This window comes from Empidonax traillii, unplaced genomic scaffold, assembly GCF_003031625.1.
Source record: "Empidonax traillii isolate 1590-97213 ecotype Southwest subspecies unplaced genomic scaffold, ASM303162v1 scaffold67:size1865537, whole genome shotgun sequence".
Taxonomy (NCBI): Eukaryota; Metazoa; Chordata; class Aves; order Passeriformes; family Tyrannidae; genus Empidonax; species Empidonax traillii.
In genome coordinates, this window is record NW_020955260.1 from 1,243,526 (window position 1) to 1,258,244 (window position 14,719).

The 14,719-nt window shown below is 40.0% G+C and overlaps 1 protein-coding gene across 3 annotated transcripts in view; it reads left to right on the forward strand.

Moving 5' to 3' along the window:
* ZMIZ1 (zinc finger MIZ-type containing 1) overlaps window positions 1–14,719 on the forward strand; it is a 296,933-nt gene that overhangs the window by 141,657 nt on the left and 140,557 nt on the right. For all 3 annotated transcript variants that reach the window (XM_027880293.1, XM_027880296.1, XM_027880295.1), the window contains exon 3: window positions 292–401. In XM_027880293.1, the coding sequence (XP_027736094.1) occupies window positions 342–401 (60 nt within the window). In that variant the 5' untranslated portion in view covers window positions 292–341. The remainder of the gene's footprint in view (window positions 1–291; window positions 402–14,719) is intronic.

Genomic DNA, 14,719 nt, shown 5'->3' on the forward strand with positions numbered 1-14,719 from the left:
CCAGGTTTTTCATGGCACATATTTTTTGCTATTTTTGGCTATGTAATACTCCGCCGTATCTGATTCATTTAATATTTATGGGAGGTATTTTCTCTTAGACGAAGATTGGGAAGAATCCCCATGTCATTGTCCTTGCAAAGGCCAGGCTGTCGTTGCTATTGGGATTACTATTATTTTATCTCCCAGTGTGCTCAGGAGTTTCTTGCAAACGGCTGGGTTCAGCTGTTAAGGTGGCAGAAGTGTATGTACGGACTGTGCTCAGTGATCTTTACTGTCCTTTTTGTCTTGCAGATCGAGGGATTTTAATGGCTTTCAGGTAGAAGAAAGTGGAGACAATCAAAATGAATTCTATGGACAGGCACATACAGCAGACCAATGACCGGCTGCAGTGCATAAAACAGGTAAGCTGAAGGTGGAGGTCATTGCTGCGAGTGCTGGGTATTGCATGGCAGAGTGTTGTGCATTATTGTTACCTATTGCTTGATGAACATCCTTGCCCTTTAGAGGGGAGGAGAGCAGTGGGAATGGGACATTCAATCTCATGGAAGACAGGAACATCTGCTGCGAGAGCTGGTGTATAAACCTCAAAAACCAAACTTTCCCTTTCACCTTTCTAAGAAATCTTCAGCCTGGAGAGTCAACAAATCTGTCTCAGCTGGAAGCAGAGTGTTGCTAGTGCTGCCAGCTCTGTCCTGAAGGGGTCACAGCAGGCAGCCATCACACAAGTGCTCTGAGCACAGTAATCCACAATTTTGATGGGCCGGTTTTGATTTTAATCCAGTAGCTGACCTGAGACCTGCACTGCCTGGAGACTCAGAACCTGGGCAGTTGGCATGGCTCCAAGTGCTCAGAGTGCTGCCTAATCAGTTTGGAGATTGTAAAAACTTGTGTTTGCAAGGTGAAATTTTCAGAAGCATCTGTTTTTGAAGGGCCTTGATAATTCACTGAAAGGCAGCGGGATCAAAGTCTTGCTTACAGATTTCCTCACTGTAACTGTGCTTGCAAATGCTTTTATAACCAAGTGAATCTACAAGGCAAGGATGGAACAGGCAGAGGCCATCTTTCCCTGCTTTACCCTTCTCAGGCAGTGTCTCCTCCCCTTACATATGTTTGTATCCACATACAAGAATCCTAACAGAACTTTCATAGCAATGGTCCTTTATAGAAGAGGTGAGCAAGAGAATGGTTTCTTGGGTTGATATTTCATGTGTTTATCTCTAAACCAATGCATGCATGCAGCATACAGGCACGTAAATGCAAGTTGCACACAGGTATTTTGAAGATCCCATCTGGATCCAGGAGATGAGCTCCAAAGTTCATCTCTTCAGACTGGTTGAAATTTTCTGAATTATACTGTAAAAACAGAAATATGTTATTCCATGCAATAATATTCCCAAATAATTTTTTCCCTGTTGTCTGAGCATTTTTCTCTGTCAGTTCAGGTCACAGCATGTTTAGAGGCCAGAGTCCTGCTGTTTTAGTTTTTTATTTGTTTTAACTAAGTTAAAAACCTACCTGCCTACTTGTGCTCTGGGACATGTGCATACTGCTTCTTGAGGGAGCATAGCACTTCTCTGTTCATAGATGTGTTGGAGACACAAGCACCCTAAATCAAAGGAATTGATAAATTATAAGCTTGGGGATGGTACTGTATCAATCTAGATTTTTGTACTTCTTTTCTTTTATCTACAACTTCTTCCAGAGGGCAGCAAAGGGGACGGTGCTAATCTCCTCTGGTGAGCAGTGATAGGACACAGGAAAATGGAATGAGGCTGTATCAGGGAAAGTTCACACTGGACATTAGGAAAAAGTTCTTCACTGAGAAGGTGGTCAGTCACTGGAACAGGCCACCTGGGGAAGTGGTCACAACCAAGGCTGTCAGAGTTCAAGGAACATCCAGATGATGTTCTTAGTCATATGATTTAGTTTTAGGTAGTTCTTTGAGGAGCAGGGAGGTCAACTTATTGATACTTACGGCTCCCTTCCAACTTCAGGTATTCTTTGATTCTATGATTATATGTTTCTCTTCTCTTCTCTTATTCATCAATCTCCATTATTGTGTTTTGCCATCTTTGCCTAGATGTTAGTGGAAGGTTTTATTTCCTAGAATGTATTGCAATGCAGAAATGTGTGGGGATTTTGGAAGTCTGGCCATACAGATGTTTGGGTGATACAAAAAAAAATACGGCTCACACCTAACCCAGCTGATTTTTCTCTATATATTTCCTTTGTAAGAGAGGATTTCAGAATAAATCAAATGAAGCCAGTTCATAGGTCAAAGAGCAAAAATAGGAATATGTTCCTGCAGAATTGCTGGTCATAATCCAGTCTTGATCTGTGGTGTCTCTCTCTCTCTTTCATCACTCTGTGGTGAAAGTTAATGCATCTAATGGCCCTTCAGAGGCCTGAGGGAAATACAAATTTGGGGATTTCATACCAGTTTCTTATGAACAACTATCTGTTTCAGGAAAAACATGCCCTTGACTGGCACAAATTGGTGTCCTTTCTGGCCATCCTAGCCCATAGAATGAAGAATGAATGTTAAATTGCAGACCAATTTAACCTTCTAGCTGTAAGAACAGACCTTTACATCATGTGAAGACAAATGGAAGATGCAGCTCTGTTCCTTTTTCTAGAGCTGTTGGTTTCTGTGCACAATTTATATTCTTTTAATTAGATAAGAGAATATCATATTACACTTCTTACAGTTTTAAAGAGATATTTTTGCCCATATAAGGAGTACTCTGTTAAACCACCAGCTTCATTTATATACAGTGCTGGTTTACATATGCCGCTAGGATATTTCTTCAGTCATGAAGGCCAAGGGGAAGGGAGGAAGGTCAGACTGCCCAGCATTTGTGTAGCATTTTCTGTTTTGTCTGATCTGTCTGGAAGAAAGCTCAGGGTTTTCTGGTGGACCCAGGGGCATGATTGTGTAGCTGCTCTGTTCTGTCAGAGTACAAAGGATGCCTGATGAGCAGGTGTCCTGCTTGGGAGTGCTTGTGAATTCATGGTTCCTCTGTTCTGTTTAGGCCCAATAAGAGAAGAGGGATACTCTTGTTTTCAACTGCTGACAAAGTGTAGTTAACCAAGACAGTGGCTGAACACCAAAAATATGTCACAGAAAGGTTTTTTTGTGAAAGTGGCAATACTTTTGTTGGAGAGGAATGGCTGTCTTTTTTTTAATATTTTGTTTTGTTGCAGAAGGTAGTATCAAAACTGCTATTTGCTTTTTCGTAGTTCTAAAATCTGGTGCTGTTACCTTTGCTGTAATGGAGAAAGAGACAGAAACTTACTTTGACTAGATTTTTTGGAGGACACTCACCTCTCTGTCACAGGGTCATAAATTTACAGCTTGGAGACATTTACCTTGTTCTTTGAGGCAGGCCATTAGATGGCAAAGTTAACATGGTAATAGAAAGAGTAATTTCATTGAGTTTACCCACTGAGAACTGTACCACACACTGTTATATGCATGTTGATTTTGGGAGCAAAGCAATACCTTGCATGGCCACTCTGGGGGTTAACTGCAGGGTCAGACAAAAATCTGTCTGCCTTTTCTTCCTGGTCTCATCTTTTATCCTTTTTTCCCAGCCTGTGAACAAAGAGTACTCCTGTTCTCCTGAAGGCACGTACACTTTCGGAGTGGTTAACACAGAAGTGGTGTAGAGGGTGCACTGTTTTGTGGAGGAAAACTATCCTTGCTTGGTGCCCAGCGTCTGCATGTTTTATAACATGTTTTGCAGCCAGTGGCTCATGCAGCCAGACTGAGAGCTGTCTGCCACCCTCCTTACCCCTCACTCCAGCCCCAGAGAAATGCTATAAATGGTAATCCATGTGCTACTTTAACTAGATCGGGTTTCAACATAGGGTCAGGACAGGCTTCTTTCTTCCCAGCTCTGTGACTTGTGAGACACCCACAATATCCTTGCTGACTTCTGTTCCAGGATCAAGGTTGTGTTTTACCTTCATCTTTTTTAGTGCTTTAAAACTACAAACCCAAAACTTGTATGTGATCAACCAGTTAGGAAATGAAGTGCGTGTTAAGAAGTGTTCCGGAATAGATGAAAGGGCAAACCGAAGAGGTGGCTGTGTATTTATGCTTAAAAAAACCCCAGACTTCTGTGGAAGGCTGGAACAGCTTGTGTGGTCTCTTTGTAGCTGATTCCCTCAGTATTTGTAAGTGTATGCGCTTTAAAATCAAACATAGCCTTTTTGATGTACAGTGGAAAAAGCCAAAGTAACAGGCTTTCCTAATACATGCAATTAGTTTCTCATGACACAGGAGACTCTTCAGGGTATGTTGAAGGAAGCTGGATCTTCAGGGTGCAGGCTTTTTTCTTTAACTCTGTCCATGCAAACAAAAACACAGAGTGATTTTTGTGCACAGCGAAGGTCTGATAGCCCCTGAGAAGTGCCCTATTTGAGACTGCCATAATAATCTGTTTATGTTCTAAGTGCTTATGGCTCAGATAGCTATGGCACAATATCCACCATGGAGCTTCAGGGCAGTAGGAGCTGGCTCAGGTGGGCACAGAGCTGATTCTGAGAGCTTCCTTTCTGCCCAGGACCCAGGCACAGCCTTCTGAAGGAAGTCCCAAAAAAGAATTAACTGTATTTCTTAAACCATTTTTCATAACAGACCAGAGGTGTGGCTTTAACCAAACACCGTTCATTGTTTTTGTAAGGTGTTTTTGTAAGGTATTTGTAAGCAAATACCAGGCAAAATCATTGGGTTGGGTCACATCTCTCTAGTCTTACCACTTGAAAAATTTATCGCTGTTTTAAATCTAGGGACTTCTACCTTTTGTGTCTCTGCTGTCAGTTTGTAAGGTTTCCAGTATCTCTCTTCTGAAATTCTTGAAAAGAGGAAGATGGAAAAAATCTTTCTATATTTAAATTACAAGGAAGCTGCCCCTTTCTGAATGACTCAGTGATACCTTCCTGCCGTGCTGAGCACGGTTATCAGGCTCTGTACTAAAGCTGTGCTGAAATTTTAGTAACAGTTTAAGGGGAAGTATGAAAAGGCTCTCTGGTGTCAAAAGTAGTAGGTTGTGGTGGGAACAGAGAAAGTTGTTTCTGCTGCTTGTGTCACGGTACATCAGGACCCACTGAGGAATATCATCAAATGATGCTGGATCACTCAGGCAACCCCACTTAATTGGAGGCACATGTCACATAGCTGATTTCTAGAAACAGATTAGCATTTCTCCCCTCTTTCCTTCCAGAAAGCTTGCTGAATTGCTGCAGTTGCAAGGTTTTATAGTGCCTACCCAGCCATTCAGAGAGATATGCTAAAAGTTGTAATTGATGTGTGGTTTGGTTGATATTTTCTTGCTCAAATTAGAAACAAGCAGGCCTATTTCTTTCATCATTCAGCAACTGGGTTTTTGGTTGCTTGCAATTCAGAGGAAAATAGAATTCTTTGTATATTTGCATAACTGTTTTTAAGTGCTGAAATGTTTGAACTAATTCTTCTGTTCTTCATTGTTATTGTTGCAGACTCATGTAAATGCTCAGCAGTCCTAAACATGTCATTTTTAGTATTTTTTGGACTGGTTAGCAAGGACTGCTATGAAATTACAGCTGAAAAGACTTTAATAAAGCTTCATGAAAATTTCATTCTTGAAGAACTTTGAAAATGAGAAGTATTCTTATGAAGGGCACATTTATTTGGAATACACATTTTTTTTGTGTAGTCTAAACTGTTACAGAGGTTTTTAGCAGCTAAATATGAAATAATATATAACAGGCTAATGGTGAAAAAGACCTTTTCCATAAAAAGACATTTGATGGGCCTCAAGTGTTACAGTTCATTGGTTGAATGGTCCATCAATGCTGTGTTAGTAGCTATATTTTTTTCGGGTGTTTTTTTTTTTTTCTGAGACCTGTAGCCACAAATTCCTTTGTGCTTAGTCTGTTAGGATATTCCTCTGATAGAGTTAAGTATGTGTAGGAAAAACTGACAGCAGACCAGCTTTCCTGGCTCCTCTAGTCCATTTAGAAACTTGTCAGTCAACATTCCTGGCCTATTAGATCCTGCATCCTGCTAGGGAAGCCACAAGGGAAAGAGCAAAGAGGCAATTTGCTAGAAGCACTTCTAGGGGGGGTGGGGGAAGAAAGCACCTTCCTGTAGTTTGCAGTATTTCTCTGGTTTGTTTATCTGACAAGGTTCCAGTGAGAAAAACATAAGCCATCGTATTGAAAGGTAGAATGGTAAAGTTGTGGTGGGTTCACTTTTCCCATTCCCAACTCCGTTGCTTGCTTTACTGCAGCACCTGTCCTCAAGGGTCTGGAGTATTAGTATTCTTAATATTAGTTTTGTTAATATTCTTAGTATTTCCATTTCAAAATGGAAAATACACATTTTAAACTTACACTGAAGATCTCTAATACCCACAATATTTGGTATAATTTTATTCTTTTCTGGGCAACTGACTAATCTGGCCAGTTGCTTAAAATTGTCTTTTGGTAAATAAGGATGAATATGTTAAAATTCTGTAGAAATCTGTAAGTTGAATCCATGGTGTCACCTTGGTGTCAGATGAGCATAGAAAGTCCTTTTTGTCAGCAGCTGGGTCAAACTGTGCAGTGAACATGTGACACAGCTGTCAACATGTGTAGCTTCTGTCATGCCACTTCTGACTCTTCCTTCATACGTGTGCACTTGCTACTTGAGTTCCTGCTCTTGTGTGCATTAGTGCAACAGCAAATCCATAGTGGTGTGACTTCCACAGTGTTTGCACATAAGGACCATTTACCTGTTTGTAAAAGCAGAAGGTGTTTTCAAAAAGGTTTTTTGCAGTGGTGATAGTACTGGTAATAGCAAGACCTTCAGCTGTGCAGACCTCTGCCATCGTCTCCCGAAGGAGAAGTCTCCTCCCTGGTGATGTTCACTCCTTATTGCTTCTGTAGGTTACACAAGAAGAGCCCTAAACGTTGAACATGGGTGGGTCACACAGCAGGTGCTGTGGGCGGTTTTGTAAGCACATGCAAATTAAAAAGATGGATGGGGAAGCATTTTTCCTTGTGACTTTGAAATATCTCACTAATGTCCAGCTGGGTGGTAGGACCTGTGAGGATAGGTCACGTGAATTTTGCATCTTCCACAGTGGTTATCAGTTTGTGTAGTGGTCATTTTAAGTAGTCACCTTGAGATTTTATCTCTGCATAGATTAAAAGATTAAAATAATAAAGATTAAGTGAGTTGATTAAAAAGTGCTATAAAAAGCTCAATAATTAAGTAAATCACTCAAATGAGTAAAAAAAAGTAACTGGATAACAAAATATATTGAACAAATGTGCTGCTGGTTGATTGGGTGTACTGAAGACAATTATTTTTCAAAATCGGTGAATTTATTCTCCTGAAATTTAGAAAATGAAGAAGTGTATTTATTTGAAATAAATTTTAAAAAATTATATGGTATGTAAGTTGGAGGAATTGGTGCTTCCCCTCCCCCCTGTTGCCATCAGCTCACTTTATACTCTTGGGTGGTGTTATTTCTCTTTAAAGAATGAACTACTGACAATAATCTTTCAGTAAAGGGGATGATGTAATACTTCATTAATGTCTTTAAAACGCCTTGATAAGGTAAGAACTACATGAAAGAAAAGCACCAACTCCACCTTTTCATATGTACCTCAAATTATGAAATGGTCCATAACACAGAATTATTTATGTAGACACCCCACTTTGCCTGAATCCTTCACTTAATCTTCTATTAAAAGACATTGTGAAAGTAGATTTTTTTTTTAAAGGTGGCAGCTAAGCAAGTCTAGAACAAATAAGCCTATTTTCATCAATAAAAACCGTTAACAATTTAAGTAAGTATTATTCTAATAATTAAACATTATTCTAATAATGCAATAGTATTCTAACAGAGTATGGCCACTGCTGTGAGAAAATCAACTCCTTGATTTGTCGAGATGTTTGGGACTGAAACTACTGACTGAAAATCACAAGGGCATTAGAGAAGAAAGCTCTTGTATAGTTGCACTGTCTATTGGAATGATAAAGAAGCCTCAGCACTGTTGCTGTAGTCACATATAGAGACATCTCATGCTAGCATGGTATGATAGGGAGATACTAATGGAAAATGGCTCATTGCACTTGCCAAGAAGAGCAAGTGAACTAGTAAGGCAAACCGATTTCGTAATTCGGTTGAGCTGTATTTGCAAATTTAAAGATAGGTTGGAGCCTTACATGACTGAGCATGGCCTTGGAGAAAGAGCAAACAGCTGTACCTTTGTCTCCTGACTTTTAGCCATGGTTGCAATATCTTCCCTTTGCTCCAGCATATGCACATAGATGTGCAATCTTACTCACAGAGCTTGTATAGGAGATTCAGTCAGCAGAACAAGGCTATTCAATTACCAAGCATTTGGGTTTTCTGAAACCAGTACTGATTTATACACACACTTTATACTAAAAGTGTATGAGAGAAGCATCAGTGGAAATCTGCATTAGTACAGGTTTTGTTCCCTTACAGCTCATAACTGGACAATTTGGGGTTTTTGCAGTTCAGTGATGTTGGTTTGTTGGTTTTGGTTTGTTTTTTTTTTTCCCTCATGTATTTGGCATGTGATCCTGCCTAGTGTTTTCTTCATATTAGGAGTCTGCTGGTCTTTGCTCAGTATTTACTGTTTTATTTTGAAAAAGAAACTCCAATGGACAAAGGGGGCAAAGGTGACTCCCTTTTGTTCTGTTTTTCATAAGTAGGCATGGCTAACATGGTTTTAATCTCTCTCTCAGTGTATCTAGTGCCTCTCAAAATGCGAGCTTAATAAAATATTTATAAAGCCTCCGATGGAATGAGCCATGTAAGTGCAAGATAATTCTATTAATTAGGGATCTCTCAATCTCACAAACACTAAATTGGGAGGGGGTATTATCTGAATACAAAATGCACAGCGTGAGCCTTTTAATTTTTTGATAAATAAAAGAATCTTTGATATTGAAAGGGACTGTAGAGAATTGAACTATCTGTAACCATATCCAGATAAACAAAAATCACACTCCCAGAAGACAGAAAATAGCTCAATACTCCCCTCTATCCTCTTACAAAAGAAAAAGACCATTTGTTTTGAATATTCATTGCAGATGGGTTTTTAATATACTGAGTAAAGCTACTTGTGGATAAGACAAGGTGTGTGTAATCACATTTGACTGAAAAAAAAATTAAAATAGAGAAACCACCTATTTCGGCTTACATAATTTTCAATGTTTAAAACATATCCTGGGTTAATGTCCTGTATTTCTGTAACCCCCTGACCTCTGTGGCAGCCAGTGGAGGGCATGTCAGGGAGAGGGAGAGTTCTTGATGGATGGGGATCTGGAGTAGAGGCCTGTGCACAGGAGGAGACAGACTTGTGGTTGGGCTCACTTACAGAGCTTGCTCAGATTTTAAAATAATTTTAAATTTTAGATTTTAAAGTAATAAAGGCTCTATTAATGTATTAAAGCAAATGGCCATGGCTGATTTGCAGGTCTTATGGTGCTGAATGAGCTATCAAATTTAGGTCTAGTGGGAACATACTTGTGCACTGAGTAATACACAGACACCAGCCTTGTCTCCCCTCAGATATGCTGTATCAAGGGCATCTGACAGGGAATCCTGTTTGCATTCTTAAGAGAGGTGATTAGTTTTTGTCTGGGAGCTGAACCCCTTTACCCAACATGCAGGACCACCGTAATTCTGCTTCTGGGTTATTTAATTTGAAGGGCATGTAATCTCTTTCTGTTCTCTCTGCCCTTTCTCTTTCCAGGTCCCTTTCTTTCCTACTCCCCTATTCGCCCCCCTTCAATACAACAGTGCATTTTTATTACATATGATTGCAGGCATATCTGGATGAATATTAAGATAAACAAAAAATAGTCTGAATCTGCTGAAGCACCTGTGCACCAAATCCTGTCTCAATGTCAGAGTCAGATATACATCAGAGTTAGAAAAGTCATGTAGTCTTGAGTCATCAGACATTATCAATTGGTTTAGTTCCAGAGGAACTATGGTTGTTGCATTTACAGTTTTGAGCATCTTTATTTTTATATAAAAACTTTTATAGCTGCAGTATGGGTTTTTTTGTTATTAAATTCTTAGATTTTACAACCATATGAGAATTTTAATTCCCATTGTTGTGGAGAAAGGCTTGAAAACCTGCATCCTTGCAGCTGAAAATGGCAAGCAGATCCTGTGAACTTCAGAGTTGTATATTTGCATCTGTATATGTGCATTTCAAATGTCATGAGCTCTGTGTGAATTTTGTCATCTGAATATCTGGCTTATCATTTGGAAAAGATGGGCTTGGTTCTGAGTTTTATATCATTTGAAATTCTGGACCTGTTGCAAAGTTTTGAGAACACATAGATTAACCTGTTGCCTAAACTTAACTGAAGCCTGAGGATTATCCCAAGAGTAAATATATACAATATCAGAACAATAGAAGTCAATTTTTCCTTTTGGCACCTTTCTTTGTATGCCCTGTGTTTTATGGAGAATAATGAGGAATATTAAAAACAAAAATATTTCTCTAGGTTTAAATAATTGAAAATACCATTATTTTTAAAAAGGAGGATGTGAGACAGGAAGAGTATTTCTACTGTGAGCTTAACTGTGTCTTCCTCTTAAATTGATGGTATAGCTCCACCTTTGGGAGAAGTTTCATGATGCATTTAATCCAAAGCAGATGCTGAGAGCAGGGTCCTGGTACCTTCCAAGCCCTCCCTACCTTTTGTTTGCTGCCACTTCCTTTGAGTCAGGTCTAATGATTGTGTGGTCACATGATTGCGGGGTCTCCCAGTAAGTGATGACTAAAAGTCAGCATTTGGGGGGTTAGTTCACTGTCACAACAGCAAGCGTGGTCTGAGGCACTGAAAGTGGTGGAAGTACGTGGTTTGGCAAAGAATCTCTCAGGGGCAGCTTGCCATGAGGCTAATCATTATCAAGAAAATGTATCCTTAGTTTTAGACTTCAGTGCAATATTGGTATGAAAAAACTCCGTGCTGTAACCCGTGCCCATTCGTATGGGCTCCTGAATGGCCTCCTGCAGGAGCGCTCACACTGCTGCTGTACCCCCCACTAGTGCTAAGATTCAAGGACCTGCACTGCTTGCCTTTTGGGGGAGCCAGTGCAGCTCAGAGTGTTATATAGGATTGGGCTAGTTCACCATGCAGCCATGTGTCCTCTTGTGCTGTGCAGGAGAGCAGGAGGAGAAGGCAGAGCCGTGGGAGGCAGGAGCCTGTCAGGGCTGGCAGCCGCCGCTGCTCGCATTAGCTGGCAGTGCTTGAGGAACAGCAGCCCAAGCTTTCTGTCCTGCAGGAGAGCAGCTGCCTCCTGGATTTAGTTTCCCCAATTGGTGTACCAGAAAGCTTGCCAAGAGTGCAACCTTGCCACATGGTGTGTAGGAACGGGTTAATTCCAGAGCGAAGAAAAGGCTACCTACCATCTCTCTGTTTTCTTTTTCTGTGCACTGAAAAGCTCCCTGTGTTGCCAGTGTTTTCTGTCGCTAATGCAAAATTCCCAGACTCGCTGATTAGTGAAGCTAGACAGTAGACAGGGTCCAAGTGGCTAACCATGTGAGAAATTCAGTGACTGTAGGCTACTGTTAATTAACCTAGAATCTAGCAACATGGCATAGTGTCTGTGTGATAAGTTATATTATCTTCAGCAGTTCAATTAAATCAAGGAGTGAGACACAGAGCAGACGTAACTCAGCAAAACAAACAGACAACTTGAGTCAGCCTTCATAATTTGCTGCGACATCACGTAAATAAATGCAGTAACTTGTTTAGCATAGTTAAGCAGTTTGCTGCTCAAAAACTTATTTGCATGACATCTCATTTTGAATAGGTTAAGTTGTGGCAAATTAGGTCTGTGACTTCAGTCTAATGTATTCCACGGAAAAGAGGAAAAAAAATCCTTCACCAGAGATGTCATTTGTAAATTGAAATTCTACATTTGTTTTCTATAGCAACAAACTGGAACATATGGATTTCATGTTTAAGGGATTCATTTTCCATACCATTGCTGTCATGTTAGCATTTCTTGATGTGTGTGAGGTAATGTTAAGCCTCTGTAATTGCTCTTAATTTTGACTAATATTCTTCCATTACTTACTAGACTGCTCTAAGATACGCAAGTGTACATGTGGGTTGCAGTCTTCTATATTTAGAGGAGATAAGGCTGTTGTCCTTGCAATGTTTCAGTGTGGATAATTGGTTTCTGTCTCTAAAATCATATTGAGTCTTTGGTTGCAGGAAGTGGTTTGCACCCACTTTGGTGTGGGTGTGATGAGTGATAGTAATCAATTGTGCTTTAGTATCCTTCTAAAAAATAAGGTCTTTATTATACATGCCTATTTAACTCATAGGGATCTGAATTTATATGTGGAATGAAGGCTATATTTTTGGGACCATTGCAGAGTTTCTATCGCGTATTAAGACTTTTTGATCACTGTTTGATGGGAAGGGAGTAAAAATTTCAAGTAGTGGCTGTATTTTGAAGTGTTTGGACCAAAATTGCCACGTATCAGCTGTTGTGTGTAATTCTCAATGTGAGTGGTGTTGTCCTCGCTCCAGGCAACTACAGGGCAGTAAACCATAGAATAGGTGCACAGACAGTTGCTGCAAAATCTGATGAACTTGGGTCCTAATGTACCTGCATCCTCAGCCTGTATGCCCTCACAAATTTATGAAGATGGTCTGTAAATGAAGTGTTTAAGCCAGAGGCGGTCACAGGCAGCAGTAGATGTTCCCATCTTCCCTGGAATCCCCCCACCCCTCAAATGTCAGCCCAGTCCTCAGAAGAGGGATTTGGTGGTACAGTTTGCTCTTCTTGGACATAGTAAAATGGAGTGCAAAGTTTTTTGCTGTTTTCTCTATTCCGCAAACCAGACTGTTAATTGAAGAGCTACAAAGAACACAAGATTCCTCAGATCTAAAATAAATGACTCTGAGAGACTGTCCCTTCAGACGGAGTGAGTCCCTTGTGATCCCTGCAATAATAATACACTCACATGCATCAAGTATTTCTGTGATTTTCATTTCATTCAGGCTAAGGGAATATTAGGTTTGGGGTGTTATAAATGATTAGACTGAAAATCTTCTAAATTTTTTCAATTATAGAAATTGTTATGTTACCCTAATAGCCTTCTAAAAAGCAAATGATACTGAAAGCAATCTGGTAAATAACTGCTTTGTTCAGTTCATTGGCTTTGTTCATCTCTGCTTCAGATTTTATTCATACAAATTCTCTCCACTTATTGAAAACATGACTGCTTGTAAGCATGGTGGTGTTAGATGGTCCTTCACTAGTATCTTTGAAGATACACCAAGATGTGTCATAGCCAGATCCGGTTCATTGTCACTTTTTTCTAAACCATCTACTAATGAGGTGATTTTTCCCCCCCCTTGTTTACATGAAGCGCAGTTTCAGACTAGGCTCTTCAGGCACATGCCTTGCTTCTGTCAAAATGCTGCCAATAATTTCAGTTGAAGAGGATAGAGCTATGCATGGGAAATGCTTCACAACAAAGCTGATGGATGGATCTGGCATAAGCTTTGTTTTGTACTTCTGTTCTTGGATCGAGAGCTGAGAAAATCTCTTTAATTTCCTGTTCGATGAATATAGTAGATGTGATATTCTTCTCAGGCAGGCTTTTTGTTGTGAGGATGTGAATGACATTGGGGCTTTTTTGCCCCAGGTACAGTGTTTAAGTTGTCAATAAATAAAAATCACAGTAGGCATTTTGAATGTCTTCTTGCAAAACTTAGGAAAGGAACTGTATTTGCCTCTATGCTTTGATTCATGCTAGATCTTCTCTTTATTTTCCACAAAAATAACCTTGCCCTCTGTAACGTGAAAAAGAAAAGCTGGTGACAAACCTTAAATTAAAAACATTTAGAAAGTCAGAAAGCTGTGAGAAATATATCCCAGACAGGGCTGCATGAGACACTGCAAGAAGTGTCCCTGCAGGACCAGCTTTTCTCTCATCCCATAGCCTACTAAAATCCATTCCACAGAGGTAGAACCCACTGGTATTCTGACAACTTTTTCTTATGCTTTATTTTGGGTTCTTTTAGCCTATAATGGAACTAATAGAATTGCTTATCTTGCCCAATGAGTTTCTAAATGAGTTTCAGTTGGGTAGTTGCATTTAAGAAGTCAGAATTTCAGTATCCCCTCTGTATTTAAGTGGGTTATGATAGTGTGCCTCAGGGCTCAGTCCTGATGCAGTGAAATAACTTTATGGAGAGTTACAGAACAGTTACACCAAGTCATTGAGGTCACCCCTGCTTTGGCACAGGCAAGCAGAAGGAGCAGTATTCGCTGAGAGATGTCAGGCACTCACTTCTGGAGGTTTAATGAAGCCTTCAAAAAGGATCCTTTTACCTTTTACTTGGAAGATTCATAACCCAAATTGTTGACTATTCATGGGACCTCTTTTTTCAGGGAGCCCTAAAATATGACTTCTTAAATTTATTTACTTGGATTCTTCTCTTTAATTTGTATGCACAACAGTTTGACTCCTCCAACAATTAGGTGATCAGCTGGCAAAGAAATGTCATTCTGAAATGCAGCCCAGCTAAAGCTGTCACTGGATGGTAGTGTAAGCTGTAGTCTGTGTTGGCAGAGCAGAGGATGAAAATTACATTGCACAGTGCCTGTCTGCTTTTTCAAATTCTGCTATTGTTTTAAAAATCCGTGCCCCACATGCCAGTCAT